This window comes from Lactuca saligna, chromosome 4 (assembly GCF_052625555.1).
Source record: "Lactuca saligna cultivar CGN05327 chromosome 4, ASM5262555v1, whole genome shotgun sequence".
NCBI classification, from domain to species: domain Eukaryota; kingdom Viridiplantae; phylum Streptophyta; class Magnoliopsida; order Asterales; family Asteraceae; genus Lactuca; species Lactuca saligna.
Genome location: NC_136420.1, coordinates 252,897,223 through 252,922,567, shown reverse-complemented (window position 1 = coordinate 252,922,567; position 25,345 = coordinate 252,897,223). Strand labels below are relative to the sequence as shown.

The 25,345-nt window shown below is 39.3% G+C and overlaps 1 protein-coding gene across 1 annotated transcript; it reads left to right on the top strand.

Annotated features, from left to right (window-relative positions):
* Positions 1 to 2,510: 2,510 nt before the first annotated feature.
* LOC145040588 (uncharacterized) lies at positions 2,511 to 3,053 on the top strand. The gene has a single exon (XM_078988500.1). The coding sequence runs from the start codon at positions 2,511 to 2,513 to the stop codon at positions 3,051 to 3,053; it is 543 nt and encodes a 180-aa protein (XP_078844626.1).
* The last annotated feature ends 22,292 nt before the right edge of the window (positions 3,054 to 25,345 follow it).

Here is a 25,345-nt window from a genome sequence, read left to right as displayed (position 1 = left end):
TTTCCTACCTTTTGTTGCATGAGTGGGAACACAAAACTGGCATACTCCCCTATTCCCACAGAATTGCACCAACTCTTCACAAGGCAAGAGCAGCTAGAAGAAATCTTCGGGTTATAAGGGCGTATAACTCAAACTTTTCTTTCACATCAATGGGTGTAAAGGTGGATAAAGAATTGGCCAATATGACTTTTGGAGTTTACACTTTTAGTGTACATGGAACACTCTATCATAATATCGATCAGTTAATTTCAAGGGATGGAAACTCGAGGTATTTATAGTTGTACTTTTATGATGGTGAAGTTGAAATATCATAGAGATCCTCTTGGAATAATGTTGATAGAAGAATCATTCAAAAACTAACACGTATTCTTGCTTCGAATTCGTATGTTAGAACATTTAAACGTCTTTCCGATCTAGGACCGCTAGAAAATTATAGAGTGACTTTGACTGCATTAGTGGAACTTGACCAAAGGGTGTACAATAAGCCGACCACATCTGAGGTGTGAATATTATCATTTATCTTTATTCTTTTTAAAATAAAATGTGTCATATTCATTATTATACATATCATATTAATCACCCTATTGAGCTACACCTTTGCATAGGTTGCTGGTATTTAGGTTGAAGAAAATAACAACATCATTGGATATAAAAGAAGTATTATTGTCTATGGGAGGTCTGACTATAGTATTGAAATTCAACCTCACTTTGGTTGTTATGATTCTTTGTCGTATCCTTTATTATTTCCCAATGGCGAGTATGGATGGCATCCTAAAATACCAAGATATGGGGTCGCCATGGATGAAATTCATAGTGACAACAAAGACAATGATATAGGTTCAGAAGGTACACCTTTAACATTCTTTTACATATTTAAAACATGTAACATATATTGCCTTAAATATGTGGATATTAAATTTATATTTTTCACATAAATTATGATATCACATAATCTACTTCAAAAAAAGGCAGAAATATTGTAAGTATGCGGGAGTACTATTGTTACAACTTCTAGATACGATCGAATGATAATGTGATTTTGATAGGAGAGAGATTGTTCCAATAGTTTGCAGTTGATACCTATATAAAGATTGAGACTTCACATTTGGGTTTTGTTGAAAAGCACCAAACCAAAATTAGAGTCGCTTTATACTAGGGTGTTGTTGATTGCTTTAATGCCGGCGAGGCTCAACCAAGTAGGGTTGGACAACGAGTTGTGTTACCTGCAAGTTTTATTGGAGGTCCACGTGACATTCGACGAATATTTTTGTATGCCATGACTTTAGTTTAAGATGATGGGAGGTCTGACATATTCCTTAAAATGGCATGCAACCCAAAATGGAAAGAAATCAATGATGAGTTATTGCCTGGACAGCCAGCTCAAGGTACAATTATTCCAGATGCATATAAACGGTGTGGTGGGGTCATATACATATGTGATAGAGTTTCAAAAGCATGGATTGCCACATGCACATTTCCTCCTAATAATGACACCTAGATATAAGATGAATAATCCAAACGATTATGACAGACTGGTATGTGCCGAAATTCCTAACCCAATAAAGTTTCTTGAAATACATGATCTTGTCAAAAGTCACATGATGCACGGTCCTTGTGGTAGCTTACGAGAAAAAAGTCCATGTATGTAGGGTGTGCCAAACAAATGTCATTTTAGATATACTAGGCAGTTCAATGAAAAGACATCACAAGGAGAGGACTCATATCCGTTATATTGAAGGAGAAATAATGGAATTGAGGTGACTGTAAGAAAATACAAAATTGGATAATAGATGGGTGGCTCCATATAACCCAAAGTTGTTAATGATGTTTAATTGTGATATCAATGTTGAGGTTTGTTCGAGTATAAAGTCTGTGAAGTACCTCTTCAAATATGTCTATAAGGGGCATAACAAAAAAGTTAGCCATATTGATAAAGACCAAGAAAATGTTGTTATTAATGAGATACAGATGTTTCGAGACACACGTTATGTATCCCCTCTTGAGTAATTATGACGAGCCTTTAGCTTTCCTATTTCACAAATCCACCCTTATGTGATGGCCTTGCAAATACATCTCCCGAATCAATAGTTGGTTAGTTTCAAAGACGGTGACAGAATGGAATACATTGTTGATAAGGAGAAAGAAAAAATTCAATGTTCACGGCATTTTTCGAGAAGAATAAAGAATATTCCGATGTGATAAAATATTTGTATAAGGATTTTCCCAAACATTTTTGTTGGAGGACCAAGAAACATAAATCAATGATTGGTGAACTGGTTTATGCTAATCCAACTGAAGGAGATAGATACAACATACGCCTGCTTTTATGTCATATTATTGGGCCTACCTGCTTTGAAGATATATACACAACCAATGGTGTATTACATCCTACATTTTGAAAAGCGGCTATTGAAAGAGGTTTAATAGACACCGATGATAATTTATCACAATGTCTTGTAGAGGCTTCCTTATTTCAATTTCCCAGCATACTTAGAAGGTTATTTGCGACAATGTTGATTTTTTGTGAACCAGGAAATGCTCGCAAGTTATGGTCCGACCACTATGATTCTCTTTCTGAAGATTATAGGAAACAATATGGATGTCCTGAGCGAGTGCAAAATATGGTCCTCGCTGAAATTAGTGTCTTCCTAGAATCTATGAGTAAAAAGCTTAGTGATTATGACCTTCCAAATGTCAGTGCACACATCGATTTACAATCAAGAGGCTATCGTGAGGTGCAAGAAGAATACTCTATAAATGTGGAGTATGGAGACTTACATGCATATGACTCTTTCAGTCCTGACCAGAAGTTTGCATATGATGAGATAATGAGGTATTTGGATGAAATTATTCCAGGTGTGTTCTTCATAGATTGCACCGATGGAACTGAAAAGACATTTTTGTACAAAGATTTGTTGGCCAATATTCGTGCATGTGGTCTTATTGCACTTGCAACGGCCACATCAGGTGTTGCAGCTAATAGCATGCCAAGATGGAGAACAACTCATTCACGATTTGGAATTCCTCACAATCTTGATAATAACTCGATGTGAAAGATCACAAAACAAATCGAGAAGGCTCAGCTACTTCACGAGGTAAAGATAAGCATATGGGATGAAGCAACAATGGCTAAGAGGCGGGCGGTAGAAGAAGTTGATCAGACAATGCAAGACATCACAGATGAGAAGCTCCCTTTCGGTGGAAAGATAATGGTAATGGGAGGTGACTTTAGATAAGTGTTGCCAGTCGTGAGACATGGCACTTGAGCACAAATTGTGGACTCTAGCTTACGAATGTCACCTCTATGGGGGCTTCAGTTAAAAGGCTTCAATTAAATATCAATATAAGAGCGGTAAATAACCCATGGTTTTCTGATGTAACGACGTAAATTTTAAAACCAATTTTTTCATTTTTGCAAACATCAAAACATCGATTAATATTTTAAATTCAAACGTAAACAATATTGTCACAACCGAATACATCACAAAGATCATAAAATAGTTTTCCCCAATAATGTGTACGATCACGCCGACGCCTTCCCACGGTCCTCGCTAGTACCTGAAACACATAACACAACAACTGTAAGCATAATTGCTTAGTGAGTTCCCCAAAATACAACCTACGCACATACGCCTTTCCAGGCCCTGACCTTCCGGTTCGTGTGTCTCAGGGGACTTCCGTCCCGACCGGGTAAACCTTCCGGTCCTACCCACGTCAACCTTACGATCCATATTACAACGCCTTCCGGTCCATAACATAATGCCTTCCGGCCCATATCAAGCATATCATACATGGCACATATAACGATTAACTTATCACACATGATGCATATATCTCATATCATATTCGACCTTCCGGTCACACAGTCAAACCCTTCCGGGTACAGTATAGTGAGAAGACTCACCTCGTATATCTCAATAACTCGCGAATCCTGGAAACCACTCGTGCTCGATCCCCCAACTCTTATAGCTTGACTTTCCCCTTCCTTTCTTGCAAATACACACAAATTTGGTGAACAATGGCCTCTTATCTCACTCACAGGAACCCTTAGCTGCTTTGGTGCTCTCAAGGATCAAGGTAGCCACAATGAAGGGCCATAAGGTCCTTTAAATAGAGCTTAGGACCGGGAAATTAGGGTTTCATTAAACAGCGTAGACTCGCCGAGTCCATTCCTTGGACTCGCCAAGTCCAGGCGCGAACCCGCGTCTAGAATCGCGATCCTACTTAGCGAGTTTGAGCTCCAACTCGCCGAGTCACCTCACAAAACACCAAAAATATATGAATAAAAGATACCTGGAAATCCGGGCTGTTACATCTGATTTTTTATTACGAGTCAGTGATGGAAAAGAGGAAACATTGGACGAGACCTTTATTCGTATACCTGATAACATGTCCATTCCGTACACTGATAAAACTAATTTAGTAGATGTTCTGGTTGATGCAATATTTCCTTCTTTTCAATCCAACGACGTCGATTCAAAAGTTATCGTTTCGAGGGTGATATTATCAACTAAAAATTAAAGTGTTGATGAGATTAATAATAAGATGATCGAATGATTTTCTGACGAGCAAAAAGTTTACTACAGTTTTGATGAAGCGGAAGACGACAAAAATAACTTATATCTGATGGAATATTTGAACTCGCTAAATGTTAGTGGTATACCCCCTCATTATCTTAAGTTAAAAAGTGGGTTCCCAATAATACTTTTGCGAAATATTGATCCCTCAAATGGGTTATGTAATGACACCAGATTGATATGTTGAGCTTTCCAACAAAATGTCATTGATGCAGAGATAGCTGTTGGCCAGCATGCTGGAAAAAGAGTGTTTTTGCCAAGACTTCCTATATGTTTGTTTGACAATGAGATGTTCCCATTCAAACTAAAACCAAAGCAGTTTCCAATTCAGCTTAGTATCTCTATGACAATCTATAAAACTCAAGGACAATCAATTCCAAACATAGGTGTTTATCTACCAGAATCGGTATTCTTACATGGCCAACTTTATGTGGCGTTCTCCAAAGGAGTATCACGTGTCAATACTAAGGTAAAAGTAAATCCGGAAAAAAACATTTGATAATGATGGAATCTACACATCAAACGTTGTGTACAAAGAAGTTTCATGTGATTAACAAGGTACAATCAAGAACTTATTATTTTACAATTTGTTCAAATATCTATCTTATATGCTCATTTTATGTTTAATGCAGGGCTAGCAGATGAATCAACATGATTGCAGATTGGTATAGTTTATATATTCGACATGTTATAAACGTACAAAACATACAAAACTACATGATTTCAGATTGTTGTATACTCAACTTTTGCCGTATTGTATAACTATGCACCTAGTTATAAACTATTTGTTGAAATGAACTATCTGAGACAAAATAGTCTACTAAAAGGCCGCAATGATTAACTCACGTCTAAAGGAAACTAATCATCATATTAAAACGATCTTCCGAAAGAAACTCTTTGCTATCCGTCGCTTGGCGCGGGTAAACGACTAGTTATATTATAAAACATATTAGTCATATCTTGAATTTTAAGAGGTATAAATTACAAAGTTTGTTGTACAAATCAATTATAAATAAATAAATCATTAATAATTTCCAAAAGTTTGAAGCCTTCAATGAAGGAGACTATTAAGAAAATTAATTTGGAGCAAAATGAAAATTTTAAAATGCAATTCATTTATATTTTTTAAACTAGACACCGATGTTAATTAATTTACATTAAATGTATATACAAACAATAAGTATTTCCTCGTAAGAAATAATTTGCCAAAAGAGTTGTTTATGGTCGCTTCTTTATGCGGGTATACATTTGGTTTACAATTATTATTATTACGGTAGTTCTTAATTGTTTTCTCGACCTAGACATCCCATGTTAGTCGATCGGTTTCTCCCATACGCATACCCTCTTCCCCCGATGCCTCCGTCTTCAATATCCCGGTTAGCACCCACTTTCCTAAACGGAGATGGTTCCTCCTTTTGCGACCCCTCTTTTATTTTACCACGTTCCTATGAAACCCACATGATTCTATCTCCCCCTAATTTCTTGGAACAAGAAATCCTTGCATATAAATAGAGGTTGGGTAAGCTTTCGATGCTCTTGAACGATTGACCATTGTTGAACAAATAAGTTCCCCTCTTCTTGCATTTACGATTTTCTTCCAATAAGGGATTTCAAGATTTGAGATTTGATTTTTATTCTTGGTTTAGTCTATCTTGGTTTCTCAAAACCGCATCTGTTGTGAGTTTTAGTTTTGCGTCTTTGATTATTAGGTTTTATTTTGCAGATAAATAAGATGAATTTCGATGTTGATGAAGATATGAAGGTAGAAAGGTGGAAGAAACCCTAGAAGAACATACCAATTCATGACACCGGCTCCAATCATCTTCATTATTGTATTGGTTTTTCAGTTATCGAACAAGAGTATCCTTTCATTTGTTCCTTTGATCAACGATGGACTAGAAATCGACCAAACAAATATATGCCAACGAAGAACGTCCACCGCATGTAATTTATTTTATCTTCCTTTCACAATGATGATGTTTGTGTCTTTTATTTCCTTTCCACTTTTTTGCCTCAATCTCTTTTGGTCCGAATTGGGATTTTGAAGATTTTCTCATAATATAACCAATGCCTTTTGTAAAGCGCCTACTCAGTTCATCTTTATCTGCAATCTTGGTTAATTAACCTCTCATTTCCCTCCAAAGGTTCATGTTTCACTTCTCTTCCTTCTCTCTAGTTAATAGTTACTTCTCAACCCTTCATCTGATAGAAAAATAAAAATAGCTCCTAATCCTGTCTCAAAATTTTAAAGTCGATTTCATGTTCTATTTTCAATAAATTTTTGGTTTTCTTAGGTTTTTGAATGTCGCAATTGTTTGAACAAAAGGTCGAACAAATTTTCCAATCTTCCCCTTTAATTGACTTGGCGATGGTAATCCACATGTCAAATGAATCTAGAACTATCTGTGATTAGATCATTTTCCTAGTTATTGTGCATCAATTATCATAAACTAGGAAAATGCATGCGCGTTGCGCAACAAGACTGTTAGAACAAAGTTCTTTTAGGATCGTATGATTCTAAGCAAGATATTAAATAAGAACGTAATAAAGAACACAAGCATGGCACTGAATATGTCGAATGATTAATGTAATAACACCTCAGAAGAGCTCGATAAAGAACTTCAATCTGTAGAGGTATTTAGGGTTACAAGAATCAACGTAATAGACAACTTCTAATATACGCATACATGCATGCATATATATACTATAACCCTAATAGCTAATCTAGATAACAATGAAACTAATCTAGATAGACACGGATGGACAGGACCAATCCGGATACAAAATATATGTAAGGCCCAAGACGCAAAACAAATGGACTCAAAAATCTCCCCCTTTGCGTCTTTGGAGCCGAAACCTCATTCCCTTTTAACAGTTGGAGGCTTCTTTACAGTCTTGAACACCTTCGGTATAATGGATAACATATGGTGACGAAAAGTAATATACCACCGAAGCATGTCAGTAAAGTTCTTCTTATCAGCCGCTGAGTTCTGCTTGCATCGATGTATGATACTGATGATATGCTCCAAACAATCTGTTGAAAATAGATGCTTATCGACCAGAGCAAAAAGAAACTTGTGTCTATCACCTTTTGTAAACATGACAGTTAGATTTGTTGAATCTATCTGCCCCAATTTCATTTTGTTTACGTCACCAGGTTTAGATGTTGGCTTCACAGTCGGCTTTTTGTTCATAACCTTTGCTATCTCATGATCCATAGTTGCAAGCTCATGAATATAGGAGGCCAACATTCTTTTAAGATGTTCTAAAATCAGCTCATACTCCTTAAGATTAGAGAGCAGAATGTTGTATAGCAAAATCCACTCATGCGTATTGAGGTTAGGAAGATCTGACAGAGAGATTAAAGACTTCGTGTTTGCTGAACCACGGGTGATTTTGAAATTAACATTTATGAATCTCCCAGCAGGTGAAGGTTTCAGTACCTTGACTTTCGTAATCTTCTATGCACTCCAAGTCAAGTACTATGGTTGACCATTCTTCAAGTAAAATTCAATTAATTCCCTATCAACCTTTGGATGTGGATGTGGAACCTCAGCAGTCGCCTCAAAGCATAGAAATGTAAAAGATTTTCTAGTAATAGGCATGTCAAACTACGAGTCTTTGGAGTTATCACAATCAAACGAAGCAACTGGTTCTAACCAATAGACAGAAGGAAACTCAATCACTTGATTGATAAGTGTATCTCTGTTCCACACTGGAAACAAAGCCTTCTTGCATTGCAAGGCATCCTCGTCTTCCTTATTCTTCCTTTCCCTTTCTTCTGCTTCTCTAGCCACTTTCATTGTTTCATCAAGCTGTCTGTCTCTTTTCTTTTGTTTGAGAGCATTAGCTATTGTTTCTTCAGTATCACTATCACTGTCAACACGAACCTCTTTCTGCTTTGATTAAGAACCAGAACCCGAAGCTAAATTAACCTTCAGTTCTGTTTTTACTTTCAGGTGTGCACTACCCTCTCCCCCTTGTTTTGGAGGTACAACTCCCTCCAAAACACCCTTCATTTCACTTAGAATTGCAATAGCAGGGAGAAGTTTGGATTGAAGATGTTTCCGAATAGTCAAAGTTAAGATTGGATCATGTGCTTCAAGCAAATTGGTCAGCATATCTTTTACATCTCCTGCACAACTTTTATACACAGCCCTCTGAGTTTTTAACAATGAAATTTCTTTCTCTGCTTGGGCCAGCTGCACTTTCTGTACGTCAATGGTAGCTTGTTGTTTAGCCAGATCTTCCTTCAAGGTACTCTCAGTTTCAAGATTAGCAACAAGAGCATCAAAACAAGAATCCAATGATTTTAAGAAATAAGTGGTTTCTGTTTTGAGCTCAGAGCGGACAGCCTCAAACTTAGCAGTTTCATCATGAAGAGACTTAGAAAAGGAATCCACCGATGATTGATATTTTGTTGCATTGGTGTCAGCACGAGACTTCAATGAATCAAGAAAAATATGAGTTGTATGAACAACCTCAGAAACTTCCTTCGTAGCCTGATTACATGTAGATATAGACTCATTAACTGCCTCCGTAGATTTGTCAATTGCGTCAATATACTATTTAATGGCTGTCTCCAGAAATGCTTTAAGAACAACACCACCATAAACTTTGCTGTCGGCAAGCAATCGATCCAACTTCTCATGAATGCCTTGTATTTGTTGACTTGTGACAGGAGCATCAGATTCATCATCGGTTGGAAGTCTATAGGACTGTAGTAGATGGAGTCAAAATCCTCATCATCTCCCCCAAGAGTAGCACCAGAATCAGATGATGGGGTTGGTGAAGGTGGTATGTTGATGACTGGAGTTTCAGGCACAGTAGTAGCCCCTGTATGAGATACATTAACTTCCACTGTGGATTTGGGAATGGTAGTGGTTGTTGATTCGGTTATGAGTGGAGAAGATAAGGGTATAGTAGAAATAGGAACTGAAGTAATTGGTGGTGGGATTGGCAAAGTTGTTGTTTGAGTGGTAAGGGGTGTAGTAACAGTAGGATCAGAAAGTGGAACTGTCTGTTTCGATGATTGGGGTGGAGTTGGAACTTTGTTATGATTTGGAGATTCTGGTGGAGTAGGAGAACGTGGAGGAGTGGGCTCTCGGGGTGAGACATGATGAACCTCTTCTTCCTCACTTTGCTCATCAGCAGGATCTGTGCTTGGAGGAGTGTTCTCCCTAGGTCTGCGAGCCATCTTCTTTATTTTCTTCTGTTTCGGTTGAGAAGAATCTCCTTCACTAGACTTGCGTTTAGAGGACTTGGACTTACGTTCCTCAGGATCCTCTTTCTTTAAAATTCTCTTTCCTCTGTTGGCAGGCTTCTCCAGTGCATCCAAAGTTGCGTGCTGCTCAAGAGATAGAACTCTCGGTCTGATAGGAAGAAGTTTCCTACAGTCAGCCAAGACATTGCTCTATTCCATAACACAATGATACATCGTTTCAGGAATCATTCCATAATGAGGAAACTTGCATGGATTAGAGAGAATTATCTTCTTTGTATGGAATGTGGCAATAGAAGCAAATAGAGCATCCTTCATGATCGGAATCTCTAAAGAATCAATGGCCTTCCTTGTAATCAAGGTCCAAAAACACCCACATGAAATTTCTGAATGGTGTGTCAATGTATTAAGACTCTGCACGACCTGAGACCAGATTATGGAGCCATAATCAAGATTGATCCCGTTGTAGAGGCCGTAAAGAATAGCGAGAAAACACTTGCTTGTAGTATCAGAACCACCACTTCGTTCTGCTAAACCCTTAATCAGTAGAGTGAGCAAGCCATTCCATTGAAAAGGTAAACAAGATTTCTTCACTTTGGTAATCGTCGTTAGCACATCAGTATACCCCATCTCGTACATCATTGAAAATAACTGAGATGTGGTGATAAAGTCTGGCGAGATGATAGAAGAATCGACTGCAAGACCCAAAATCGAACAGAACTTCACCTTTGAAATCGAAGTCTTCTTGTTGTGGATGGTGAAATAGATATGATCTTTTTTTTTGTCATAAGTCGCCGTGGAATAAACCTGTGATAACAGCGACATTGGGACTGCTTCAACCTAGGTTAGGGCTAAAACTAGGGGGAATATTTTAAACATTCCACAACCTGCAGCATATATGAGTCATACAAGAGCGGACTAAGTTTGATGATCATATTTTTGTTAGGTTTAATGGTGAGCATAGATGATGATGCCGTCTGATCATGTGCTGAAGAGGAAGTCACCATTGATGAATGGAGAAGAGGATGAACAATGTTTACTTGTTGTTTACGTTTGAGAGAATTGAGTGCTGGTAAAAGAACCCTTTATATACCAATGCCTGGAGAGAGAGAAAACCATGATGATGAGGTCACTAAAACGTCGCCTGAAAAAGCGTGATGTGACAGTGTGGTTACTCCCAGGAATACGTCAGCACGCATGGGTTTAGAAACCGATCAAATTCACGCGCCTAAATGTTGGAAAATAAAATTTTTCGTGCATAAGTGTGACAAAGATTAAGAAACAAATCAAATGTGTATGGGATGTAAGTGATGTCTTATTATTAGACAGAAAGCAGAGGATTTTGGGCAAGAATCACTTCCTTCAAAGTCAAGAGAGACTTAAAGTGCTTGTGTGGTTTCCCGAAAAATACGATCAACTGTTTGTTAATAAACATTGAAAGGATTCTTTTAATCATAGGCTTAGGGTAGCTTGTCTTCAACCAAACTTCGAGTTTTAATATAAAACCGAACGTTGGAAGAAGTACTTGTGAGACCGATTTGGTCTGCAGAACAGGTAGGTGAGATATATTATTTTAGTGACTATAGAGGAATCAGAAATCTCAAAAAAAAAAAAAAAAAAAAACTGGATCTCTTTGGGAAGAAATGCCTCGGTGGTAGACAATTTCATAAAAGATCACACAAAAATAAAATTAGAGATTTCCTTAGGTAACCAGTAAGTTCTTGAATATATAATTCACCGTCAATTCATTTTTGGTGTTGGAGATTGGGTTTCACTCAGCACGTGGTAAACGTATCTAAGATCACAAACACAAATGTTGTGTAACCATAAACCTCAGTGGTAAAGACCGAGAGTCTCAAGGGTTACGTTAGTGAACCGAAAGTAGATGGAGAATATAAGGAGGTGGCTAAAGAACCAAATGTACCTTCTGCTAGATAATCCTGACAGAGTAGAGAAACTCTTAACTCATATGAGAAGAGTAAGGTAGCTCTAGACCGAGTAGTATAAATTAGCCTAATTTGGAAGAAACGATAGGTGTTGATCGAATCATTAAGGCCTACTCAAGATCGTAGAGGCTTAAGACAACATGCAACAACATGCTTTTAGGGACCCTTAACTAGTTCATTTTGAAATTGAATCATACCTTCATTAGATCCACAGTCGGTTGTACGGGTATTAATATCACCTAAGAAGAATAAAGAAACACACCAAACAAACCGAACAAACAATCGAGACAAATAAAACTTAGTGAAAGTTTTGAATTTTTCTGAAAAAATAATAATAAAAACAGAAATATAAAATGTTTTTGGATTTTTGAAATTTTCTAAAAAAGAATAAAAACATAAAGATAAAATATTTTTGGACTTTTTAAATTTTCTGAAAAAGAATAAAAACAGAAAGATAAAATATTTTTGGATTTTTGAAATTTTCTGAAAAAGAATAAAAACAGAAAGATAAAATCATTTTGGATTTTTGAAATTTTCTGAAAAAGAATAAAAACAGAAAGATAAAATACTTTTGGATTTTTGAAATTTTCTGAAAAAGAATAAAAACAGAAAGATAAAATAATTAAGTTCAAATCAAAAGAAACATATGCACAAAATATACAACCGAAACCTTATCTTTAAATGAGTGAAGCAAAATAGACCGAGCATTCGGTTCATTTCGGTTCCAGAAAATTAAGGAGCCGAGATAGACTGAGCGGTCTGTCCATTTCGGTTCCCTAAAAATCTAGAGCCGAAATAGACCGAGCAGTCTGTCCATTTTGTTTGTCTAATTTTTAATGAGAGATTTAAGGATTTGGTACCGACTCTCTTTCCATCATTCCCAAGCCTTGTAAGATTTTGTTAAAGGTTGCTTCTGGTAAGGCTTTAGTAAAGATGTCAGCCAGTTGATCAACAGATCGAACAAAGTGTACTTCCACATTCCCATCTTCTACATGATCCTTGATGAAATGATACCTAAGTGCAATGTGCTTGGTTTTTTAGTGTTGCACTGGATTATGACAAATCCTAATTGCACTATCAGAGTCGTAATAGAGAGGAATCTTCTTCATACTCAGCCCGTAATCTCTTAGTTGACTTTGAATCCAAACCACTTGAGAGGTGCAAGATGCTGCAGCAATGTATTCAACTTCGGCTGTGGATAACGAAACACAAGTTTGTTTTTTGGACTGCCAACTAACAAGTTTTCCATCAAGAAATTGGCATCCACCTGTAGTACTTTTTCTGTCCAGTCCACATCCTCCTAGATCAGCATCATAAAAGGCTTGGATGAAGAATCCAGATCTTTCAGGATACCAAAGACCGAGAGATGAAGTTTTCTTCAGATATCGAAAAATGTTCTTCACAGCAAGCATGTGAGGTTCTCTTGGATTGGCTTGAAACCTGGCATAGTAACAAACATAAAACATAATATCTCGTCTACTAGCTGTTAGATACATAAGGGACCCTGTCATTTGACGATAAAGAGTTATATCCACAGCAGGTTTCTCCAGGGATGGGGTTAGCTTAGTGCCAAATGCCATAGGAACCTTCACTTTTGAATCACCCTTCATTCCAAATTTTGTCAGTAAGTTCTTGGTGTATGCCTCCTAGTTTATAAAGATAGCTTCTGGTCCCTGTATAATATTCAAACCAAGGAAAAAGTTAATTAGACCCATTGTGCTCATTTCAAATTTAGTCTCCATCAACTTCCTGAATTCAGCTGTTAAGCTAGGATTCACAGGGCCGAAGATGATATCATCAACATAAATCTGAATAATCATCAAATGTTCGCCTTCCTTCTTATGAAATAAGGTTGGGTCAACCGAACCTTATTTAAATTTTGACATTTTCAAGAAGCGAATTAACGTATCATACCAGGCTCTCGGTGCTTGTTTTAGCCTATAGACAGCTTTATCCAACACATAGCAATGATCAGGGTATTTTTCATTCACAAAACCAGGCGTTTGTTCAACATAGACGGTTTCTTCTAATTCTCCATTCAAGAAAGCGCATCTGACATCCATTTGGAAAACTTCGAAGTTCTTGTGAGCAGCATATGCAAGGAAGATTCTGACAGATTCCAACCTTGCTACTAAAGCAAAGGTTTCTTCATAATTTATCCCTTCTTCTTGAAAATAACCTTTTACTACCAACCAAGCCTTGTTACGAATGACATTCCCCTCTTTGTCCAGCTTATTTCTAAACATCCATTTCAGGCCGACAACAGAAGCATCTTTCGGTGTAGGAATCAATCTGAATGATCAAGTGCAACATTTACAGTTTTCGGCTCAATTTTGGAAATAAAAGAATTAAACATACAAAATTCCACTTTAGAGAATAATGCAGTTTGTTTCGCCTTCAGTTGAGATCGAGTAAGAACACTTTCAGAAGTTTCACCAATAATTTGCTCTTTGGGATGGTCCTTTGTCCATTTCACTAATGGAGGATAGTTTGGATCATATTCTGGATTCAATTCAGCTTCTACTTCTATTTCAACATCTGACTGATCACCCTCACCTTCGTCAGTTGAACTATCACTGTCTTTCTCCTTCCCCCCCTCGACTGGCGAAGTGAAATCTCTGTCAGCATTAGAGTCTGCATTTCTTGTGGAAGTTGGTGTCTCCCCCTCGATTTGACTTTCACTTGTTAGTTTTAGATCAGTGTTTTCCCTATTATCTGAACCTTTAGATGTTGGGGATGAACTTGGATTCTCCCCCTCAACAAAAACTTCGGTTGTCTTTGAAGGTATAGAGCTCTCCCCCTGGAACGTTGAATCTTTGTTTGGAGAGCCTGTTGATGACTTAGTACGTGGTGGTTTGCTTTCCATTTCTTTAGTAGCTTCATCTATGACCTTCTTGCTATTATTGATTTTGTTATCTGTTGTTGTTTCCTCTGAATGAATTGCTTTTTCTGGTTCATCGAATAGCCGAATGTATTCCTCAAACAGGTTGGATATTGAAATTGAGACCTGTCCAAATTCTAGGAATATGTCTCCTGAGGCACTTTCAGTCCTTTGAACCTTCTTCATATAATTGTCATCAAAGGTGACATAATAAGTCTCTTCAAGTTTTCTGGAACGCTTATGCAACACCCTGTATGCTTTTGATGACAGAGAGTAACCCAGAAAGATGCCCTCATCGGCTTTAACATCAAATTTACGTTTCTGGACTTATCTGGAGAATGAACGCTCCTATGATCGTGAAACTTGAACACTATAAGTTTCACAATATTATAGTCCGACTTCTGGAATAAAAATATTTTCTGTCAAAATATTCCAGGACTATAAATAGATTTCTGAATTTAATTAATTCATTATTCACAATTCCAACTAGAGAAAAGCCAATTCTCTCTGACGGATCTTCGGGTTTTCATCCCGGATTGTGAGTCTACTTTCCTAAACGTGTTTTAATACTTGTTATATGCTTTATAACATCATTTACATGTCCAAAACACAAGATCCGTGAGTTTACCGCCCAAGAACGTTCTTGGGGAGTAAACTCCAAAACGAAGCCAAATGGCTTCCTAGTCCCGATTCCGTCTTAGACAACGAGTAAAGGACCTTGTGTATGATCTTTATAACCTAGGAATCATCCAAGAAACATAAGTTCTAGGAGTTTACGGCCAAGGAACTCCCTTGGGCCGTAAACCCCTTTTCAAGGGCTTAAATGCCCTAAAACTTTCCCCAAATGCTTAAAGACTTTAACCACTAGTTCTTGTGCTTGTTTTGGACATAAAAACACTTCCAAATGAAAGAGTTTTAGGAGTTTACGGCCAAGGAAAGGATCTTGGGCCGTAAACCCCCTTTTCTTGTGTAAAAATCATTCCAAGCACACCTAAGGCCTTAAGACAATTTACCTTGCATACTTGGGACTAGAATGGAGAGTAGAACACATCAAAACTACTCCTTGAAAGGAGTTTACGGCCAAGGAACATATCTTGGGCCGTAAACTCCAAGTGAAGGCACAAAAGTGTACCTCTTGTCCCCATTAGCCTTAGATAAATTCATGGAAGCCATCCTTGATGTTTAAAAGCCTCAAATCAATTTAATTCCAAGAGTTTACGGCCGTAAACTCTAGGATGAAGGACTTTAGGCCGTAAACTCCCATATGGAGTGTTCTAGAGCCTTAAACTACTTCATGTGTTATTCCAACAAAGCTAGGAGTGAGCTAGGACCAAGATAGCACCATAAAACACCCAAAACCAACCTTTGAGGAGTTCACGGCCATAAACCCATGAGTTTACGGCCGTAAACTCCAAGATGTGGGGTTTGTTGGGTGGTAAACTCCTATACAAGGCCATTTGATGTTTCAAACCCTTTTGCCTTGTCCCGTAACAACTTAGATGCAACCATTTGAACCTTAAACACTCATAAGAGTGCTTACATGTTCCTAATTGTATTATCTTACTTTGTTAAGTTATTATGTGGCTAATTAGTTATTTATATGCTTATTATATGATAACTAGGCTCGTACGTGTGAACAAGTCTCCGTTTGACACATAGCACGGTACCCGATACCTCAATTCAAGCGACTCACCACAAGTGAGTTCATACCCCTTGAATCAACCTTTGAAATGATTTTAAATGTTTTAAACAATTTATGGGGGGGGGGGAAATACAAGTCAAATACTTATAGTTATTGTTTCAATCACATGTGATTACCTTTAACCACATGTGATTAATAACTAGGAAAACAACGATTTTTACAAATGTTCAAACTATTTATCAAACTGTTTCACTTCAAACGTTTTACAAACTCTTTTTACTTATCAAATGCTTTTATTAAACTTTGTTCTACTTCTTATAAATTGCATGCCCATATACGTATAAATGTATAAATAATGTTTAAAAGGCTTAGGAAAGCCACCTATCCTATTTCCTTTTCCTCGATTTGGATGTGGTCTGGTGGAGTTTCGGGTGACCATCCGAAGGTCGTTTCAACATTAATTATATATAATATATACATGTATAGACATAAAAGTACTTCCAGATTCATATTTATCAGTACATCATAGCTTGTTACCATCGGGGTAACACAGAACAATACATATACAATGATGCTAGAAACAATACATATACATATACTAGAAACAATACATATACAATGATACTAGAAACAATACATATACAATGATGCTAGAAACAATACATATACAATGATGCTAGAAACAATTCATATACATATACTAGAAACAATACATATACAATGATGCTAGAAACAATACATATACATATACTAGAACGAGAAACAGTACATATACATGAATACTTTATTATTGTGATTTAAATCGGAGCATGACTTAACTGTCATGGCTCGAGTTGTAGCCAGAATTCTCTTGAAGGGAGAGCGTTGAGTTTGCGTATAGATCTATACTGGATTGACAATCCTACACCTTGCTGCTAGCTACAGCCGGACCTGCAGGTCTGCGGGTGCCAAACATCATTCCGTTATTACGACCATTCATTTGTCGTTGTTACTAGTCAATAGTATGGTGCAATTTATCACGTAATGCCTTAATATAAATCCGGTTTAAGGTAGTTAGTACCGCAGTAGTCTTATAATACAAAGGCTACAGTACTACATTAATTTACCCATTACATATTTTAGTGATAACCTCACTTCAACGTTTATGTACAAACTATATTTTGTTAAATGATAGTTACATTTGGGAAATTACACACTTTTACATCAAACGAAAATACAAAACAGACAAGCCTTGGTAGAAGGCTTCTTTAATAGAAAATATAGGTTTTTCTGAGAGATTCAAACTTTTACAAGCAATTGCAAACTTTTACATACATTTTACAAACTTATACTTGATACATGTTCAAACATTTTTGAATGAAAATTACAGACACTAAAATACTTATGAACTCACCAGCTTAATGCTGATAAACTCTTTCAAAATAACTTGTATTCTCAGGTCATCAGTAGACAGGTACCGAGGCCAACTTTTGAGAAGATGGAGCGCATTCAAGACTCATCTTATTATTTTGATATACGTTATTTTTGGTGTCTATAATGTACAGAACACACTTGTATTAAAATTATATATTTAATGCAATGGATGATGTTGTTTCCTTATTTACATTTACTGTGTTGTGATACTTACATGACGTCCTCCGCCCCAGAACGTTTCCGCCGTTCTTGGTTTTGGGGTGTGACAGATTGGTATTAGGGCTTTGTTTATAGTGAATCAAGTATATCAACCCATAAAAGATATACTAAACTATAAACCCATTCGGGATTAAAACACTCTGACCAAGAGTCTATACTTAAAATACTAAAATATTTAATTAAGTATACTAGTATACATTCGTACTAAAACCAGTGTCACAACGACAAGAACAAAAGTATTACGATTGTTAAATATCACAGGTAAGCTCGGGGATATATGGTCAGCCCTGGGAATGGCATAGCCTGATCAACTATGCTGGTCCGAGGAGTGATTAGCATATGCCCTAGAATGGTTGTGATGTGTTAACAAGTCTAAAAACTTACCAACAATACCACAAGAAGATTCAATAGAACTTAAACTTAAAATACTATAGGTGTATTTTGTACTACCAACTACTTGTATACTATATCTTAGTACCTCTCTTCTCGCGTAGATTTAGATGGCTGGATTCCATCACGGCGACCCGTACTTTCCAAATGAAGGTAACGCAGGATGGCTCGAAGCAGAGTCTGATGATGAACACCTAATTCCATTGGATGATCATCAAGCTGACGGCTTCTCAGATGGATTAGACTCTGAGCCGGAAGTCAACAACCTACCTCTAGTAGGTCAAGCCCCGAACAACAACCCTCGACCAGCTTTTCTAGGTCCCACTCCCTTGTGGGTAGATAACTTGAATCGCTGGAGTGACGAACAGAGTCAACCCTTACCATACTTTGGGGACCGAACCTTTTACAACGTCAACGATGGTGGCTCTGCTGACCGAGCTCTACCTGTCCTTATCCGTAGGATATCTCGTAATGTCGAGCAAGGTCGAGCAGCCATCGACCGAGTCGTGGAGATTGATGCCAACTCTGGTGTCAACACAGTCCGCATTCTCCGTCTCGAAGAAGATATGGAACGGACCCGGAGAACCAATGAAACTCTGCAGCAACGTCTGGTTGCCTCTCAAGCTGAGGTCATGGAACTTCGAGCTCGTCAAAGAGCTGATGAGCGACACCCTCAAGAGGTGGTACGTCAAATGAGAGACCTCAGGGTTCTCCCGAGGAATACTCATCGCCGTTAGATGATGTCTAGTACATCATTATCTTTTGGGTTACGGATTAGTCTTTTAACATCTGTGCTCTAAGTAACACTTATCTGTAAAATATTCCTAACTTTCAGTACTCTAACTAGGAATCTAGGAACTGTCAAACTTTCTGTATGATATGATGTAAGACCTACTGTTAGGTCAATTTTCATTAAACTCGTTACATCAGTAATACCAGTATTATTTGACAACTACCTACTCTGTGGGATAAATCTGTGCATTTGGGTTTTCTTACACATCATTTTGGTTATGAACACAAACACTCATTCAATTGTGGGCTATGGTTAGTTAGTCCATGTGTCATTCGCACATTTCTTACAAATTGATTCTTACCACTTTTCTCATCTTTATAAACTTATAGTTGAAAGATGCCTCCTCGTAAATCTCCCAGGGCTAGGAATAATCCTGCACCTCCACCGCCTCCTCCACCTGCAGTCATCGATACTGCAGCTCTGAACGCTGCCGTAGCTGCAGCAGTGGCAACTGCCATGGCTCAGTATCACTCATCAGATGCTAGCAGAGGTGGAACCCCGGTTAACTCCATTCCGGTGGAAACTCCTGTGCGCTCGAGAGAGTGCTCTTACAAGGATTTCACCAACTGTAAACCGAAACCCTTCCATGGGACCGGCGGAGTCATTGCCCTTTCGCAATGGTTCGAGAAGACTGAATCAGTCTTCGAAATCTGTTCTTGCCCTGCTGCGTGCAAAGTCAAATATGCCGCATGCACCTTCGAAGGGAAGGCACTGACGTGGTGGAACAGCCATGTTAAATCTCTAACTCTCGTCGTGGCCAACGACATAGGCTGGGATACGATGAAAGACCTCATGATTGAGGAATACTGCCCGAGGGGTGAGATCCAAAAACTGGAACAGGAGCTTTGGAGCCTGACCATGAAGGGCACCAACATTATCGCTTACACTGCCCGTTTTAGCGAACTGGTGGCCCTCTGCCCGAATATGGTTCCCACTGAAGGGAAGAGGATTGAAAGGTACATATGGGGGCTAGTTCCTCCGTATCAGGGGAATGTCTTAGCATCCAACCCCGCTACCTTCGACAGTGCCAAGCGACTGGCACAGCGACTCATTGACCATGGTGTCAAAACCCCTACAACCACAACAACCCTAGCCATATCAGAACCATCCAAACCCGCTGACACCAAGCGGAAGTTCTGGGATGACAAGAAGAGGCAGCGAGCTGCCAAGAAGCAGCAAACTGTGGCTGTACATGCCGCAGTAACCCCTGCTGCTACTGCACCGACGAAGCAGTATGCTGGAAGTTTTCCGAAGTGCAACAAATGCAACTTCCACCACAACGGCCCCTGCCGTGAAATGCAGTGCTCTAACTGCAACAGGAAAGGACACACCGTCCGTATCTGTAAATTTCCGGCGCAACCAATCACGCAAGTCCCTGGCTCTGGCGCGAGCCCAACTTGTTATGGATGTGGCGAAACAGGCCACTATAAGAGGGACTGCCCTAAAGCGAGGAATACTGGAGGAGCAGGGAGGGTACTAGCTATAGGCCACGGGGAAGCAGTCGCTGACCCGACAGTGGTGACTGGTACGTTCCTCCTCGATAACTCCTATGCATGCATTCTGTTCGATAGTGGAGCGGAGCGAAGCTTCGTAAACCACAAATTTGCTCGCATGCTTAAACCACAACCACACGCACTTAAAGAACAATTCACAGTAGAAATGGCTAACGGCAAAACAGAAAACACCAGTAGCATATACTTAGGGTGTATCCTAACCCTAGATAACCATTCATTCCCAATCGACCTCATGCCGGTCTCAATAAAAAGTTTCGACGTCATCATCGGCATGGATTGGTTGAGTCTACATCGCGCCGACATCATGTGCTTCGAGAAAGCAATCCGACTAAACCTTCCGTCTAACGAAACTCTTATAGTCTACGGCGACAAACCTGGTGCGAGTTTTCGCATTATATCAAGTATTCAAGCACAAAAATATCTGCGCAAAGAATACCACACATTCCTTTCTCACATCGTCGACACGAACCTCGAAACGAAAGGAATCAAGAACATTCCAGTAGTGAGCGACTTTCCTGACATTTTCCCAGAAGAACTACCTGGATTACCTCCGCAACGACAGGTTGAATTCTGTATCGACTTAGTCCCAGGAGCTACCCCAGTAGCCAAGTCTCCCTACCGATTAGCACCAGCAGAGATGCAGGAATTATCTGGTCAACTTAACGAACTACTCAGCAAGGGCTTCATAAGACCAAGCTTCTCACCATGGGGAGCACCGGTCTTGTTCGTTAAGAAGAAAGACGGATCATTCCGTATGTGCATCGACTACAGAGAACTCAACAAACTGACTGTCAAAAATCGCTACCCTCTACCACGCATAGACGATTTATTTGACCAACTGCAAGGGGCGAACTATTTTTCAAAAATTGATCTAAGATCCGGATATCACCAGTTACGAGTGCTAGAGGAGGATGTTCCAAAGACAGCCTTCCGAACTCGTTACGGACACTACGAGTTCTTGGTGATGCCATTCGGATTGACCAATGCGCCATCAGTTTTCATGGACCTGATGAACAGAGTATGCCGACCTTAGTTGGATCAGTTCGTCATCGTTTTCATTGACGACATCCTGATCTACTCCCGGAGTAAGGAAGAGCATGGCGATCACCTCCGACTAGTTTTAGGAACTTTATGAACGGAGAAACTTTATGCGAAGTTCTCGAAATGTGAATTTTGGATCCGAAGAGTCGAATTCTTAGGACACGTGGTAAGCGAAGAGGGAATCCACGTGGACCCCTCCAAAATTAAAGCCATTGAGAACTGGTCAGCACCGAAAACGCCGACAGAAATTCGTCAATTTCTAGGTCTTGCTGGCTACTACCGCAGATTCATTCAGAATTTCTCCCGAATAGCGAAACCTCTTACAACCCTGACCCAGAAAGGCGTGGCCTTTGACTGGGAAGAGAAACAAGAGAGAGCGTTCCAAACGCTCAAACGAGCCTTGTGCACCGCGCCAATACTATCTCTCCCCGAAGGGATAGAAGACTTCGTAGTCTATTGCGATGCATCGAACCCAGGGCTCGGGTGTGTTCTGATGCAACGAGGCAAGGTCATCACCTACGCCTCCCGACAGTTGAAGACACACGAAGTTAACTATACGACACACGATCTTGAACTGGGAGCAGTAGTGTTTGCTCTAAAGATCTGGAGACATTACTTGTATGGAACGAAGAGCACTATCTTTACCGACCACAAGAGTCTACAACACATATTCGATCAGAAGGAGCTCAACATGAGGCAACGACGGTGGGTCGAGCTACTCAGTGATTACGAATGCGATATTCGTTATCATCCGGGTAAAGCCAACGTAGTAGCAGACGCCCTGAGTCGGAAAGAATATTCTGGTCGCAAGGTCAAGTCACTATCAATAACCATCCATTCACACTTGTCTAACCAAATTCAGGTGGCCCAACTTGAAGCCATGAAACCTGAAAATGTGACGGGTGAATCCCTTAGAGGAATGGACAAGAACTTAGAAGCCAAGGGTGATGGAGCCTTATACTTCATGAATCGGATTTGGGCACCGAAACACGGTGGTTTCCGAGACCTAGTCATGACCAAGGCGCACAACACTCGGTATTCCGTCCACCCAGGTTCAGATAAGATGTATCTGGATCTTAAAAAGCTATACTGGTGGCCTAATATGAAAGCAGAGATTGCTACCTTCGTAAGTAAATGCCTTACTTGCGCGAAGGTAAAGGTCGAATACCAGAAGCCCTCTGGTTTACTACAACAACCAGAAATTCCAGAATGGAAGTGGGAGCGGATCACTATGGATTTCATAACCAAGTTGCCCAAGACAACGGGTGGGCTTGATACCATATGGGTCATCGTTGATAGATTGACCAAGTCTGCACACTTCCTACCTATCAAAGAAACCGACAAAATGGAGAAACTTACGAGAACATACCTTAGGGAAGTAGTACGATTACATGGTGTACCTATATCCATTATCTCTGATCGAGATAGTAGGTTCACCTCAAGATTTTGGCAATCACTACAACATTCCCTAGGAACAAGGCTGGACATGAGCACAGCCTACCATCCACATACTGACGGACAGAGTGAGAGGACAATCCAGACTTTAGAAGATATGTTGCGTGCTTGTGTTATTGACTTTGGAAAAGCGTGGGATACTCATTTACCCCTCGTCGAATTTTCCTACAACAACAGTTATCACACGAGCATAAAAGCAGCACCATTTGAAGCTCTCTACGGCCGAAAGTGCAGATCCCCTCTGTGCTGGGCTGAGGTGGGTGATACCCAATTAGCAAGAGGGCAAGCTTCCGACAGTACTCTCACTGGTCCGGAAATCATTCGGGAAACGATAGAGAAGATCATTCAGATTCGTGAACGATTGAAAGCCTCTAGAGACCGACAAAAGAGCTACGCTGATAAACGCAGAAAACCTTTGGAATTTCAGGTGGGAGACCGAGTCCTTCTCAAAGTCTCGCCCTGGAAGGGCTTGATACGCTTCGGTAAGCGTGGGAAACTTAATACTAGGTACATAGGGCCTTTCGAGATTCTCGCAAGAGTCGGCCCCGTAGCTTACAAACTTGATCTACCCGACACACTTCGTAACGTACATTCTACATTCCACGTATCTAACTTGAAAAAGTGTCTATCCGACGAGACTCTCGTAATCCCACTCGACGAAATCGAGATCAACGAGAGCCTCAACTTCATGGAAGAACCTGTAGAGATCATGGACCGTGAGGTCAAGCAGACGAAGCAAAGCCGTATCCCTATCGTGAAGGTTCGCTGGAACGCCAAGCGAGGACCAGAATTCACATGGGAACGCGAGGATCAGATGAAACTGAAACATCCTCATCTCTTCGCTTAGTTATTTGTAACTTCTTATTTGCTTAAATTCTAATTTCGGGACGAAATTCCTTCTAACGGGGGGATGATGTGACACCCGAAATTTTCATTTGTACGAGCATCATCTATTCAATAGAAGCTAGTCCAATTTCTGTAAATTTCAGACTTGTCCGAACAAGTTTGTGTACGTTAGGGTTTACGTTTCTGGACTTATCTGGAGAATGAACGCTCCTATGATCGTGAAACTTGAACACTATAAGTTTCACAATATTATAGTCCGACTTCTGGAATAAAAATATTTTCTGTCAAAATATTCCAGGACTATAAATAGATTTCTGAATTTAATTAATTCATTATTCACAATTCCAACTAGAGAAAAGCCACTTTAGAGAATAATGCAGTTTGTTTCGCCTTCAGTTGAGATCGAGTAAGAACACTTTCAGAAGTTTCACCAATAATTTGCTCTTTGGGATGGTCCTTTGTCCATTTCACTAATGGAGGATAGTTTGGATCATATTCTGGATTCAATTCAGCTTCTACTTCTATTTCAACATCTGACTGATCACCCTCACCTTCGTCAGTTGAACTATCACTGTCTTTCTCCTTCCCCCCCTCGACTGGCGAAGTGAAATCTCTGTCAGCATTAGAGTCTGCATTTCTTGTGGAAGTTGGTGTCTCCCCCTCGATTTGACTTTCACTTGTTAGTTTTAGATCAGTGTTTTCCCTATTATCTGAACCTTTAGATGTTGGGGATGAACTTGGATTCTCCCCCTCAACAAAAACTTCGGTTGTCTTTGAAGGTATAGAGCTCTCCCCCTGGAACGTTGAATCTTTGTTTGGAGAGCCTGTTGATGACTTAGTACGTGGTGGTTTGCTTTCCATTTCTTTAGTAGCTTCATCTATGACCTTCTTGCTATTATTGATTTTGTTATCTGTTGTTGTTTCCTCTGAATGAATTGCTTTTTCTGGTTCATCGAATAGCCGAATGTATTCCTCAAACAGGTTGGATATTGAAATTGAGACCTGTCCAAATTCTAGGAATATGTCTCCTGAGGCACTTTCAGTCCTTTGAACCTTCTTCATATAATTGTCATCAAAGGTGACATAATAAGTCTCTTCAAGTTTTCTGGAACGCTTATGCAACACCCTGTATGCTTTTGATGACAGAGAGTAACCCAGAAAGATGCCCTCATCGGCTTTAACATCAAATTTACGTTTCTGGACTTATCTGGAGAATGAACGCTCCTATGATCGTGAAACTTGAACACTATAAGTTTCACAATATTATAGTCCGACTTCTGGAATAAAAATATTTTCTGTCAAAATATTCCAGGACTATAAATAGATTTCTGAATTTAATTAATTCATTATTCACAATTCCAACTAGAGAAAAGCCAATTCTCTCTGACGGATCTTCGGGTTTTCATC

Excerpts from the sequence above, each read along its gene's own strand:
- LOC145040588 (XM_078988500.1), top strand. The coding sequence starts at position 2,511 with ATGTTGATTTTTTGTGAACCAGGAAATGCTCGCAAGTTATGGTCCGAC.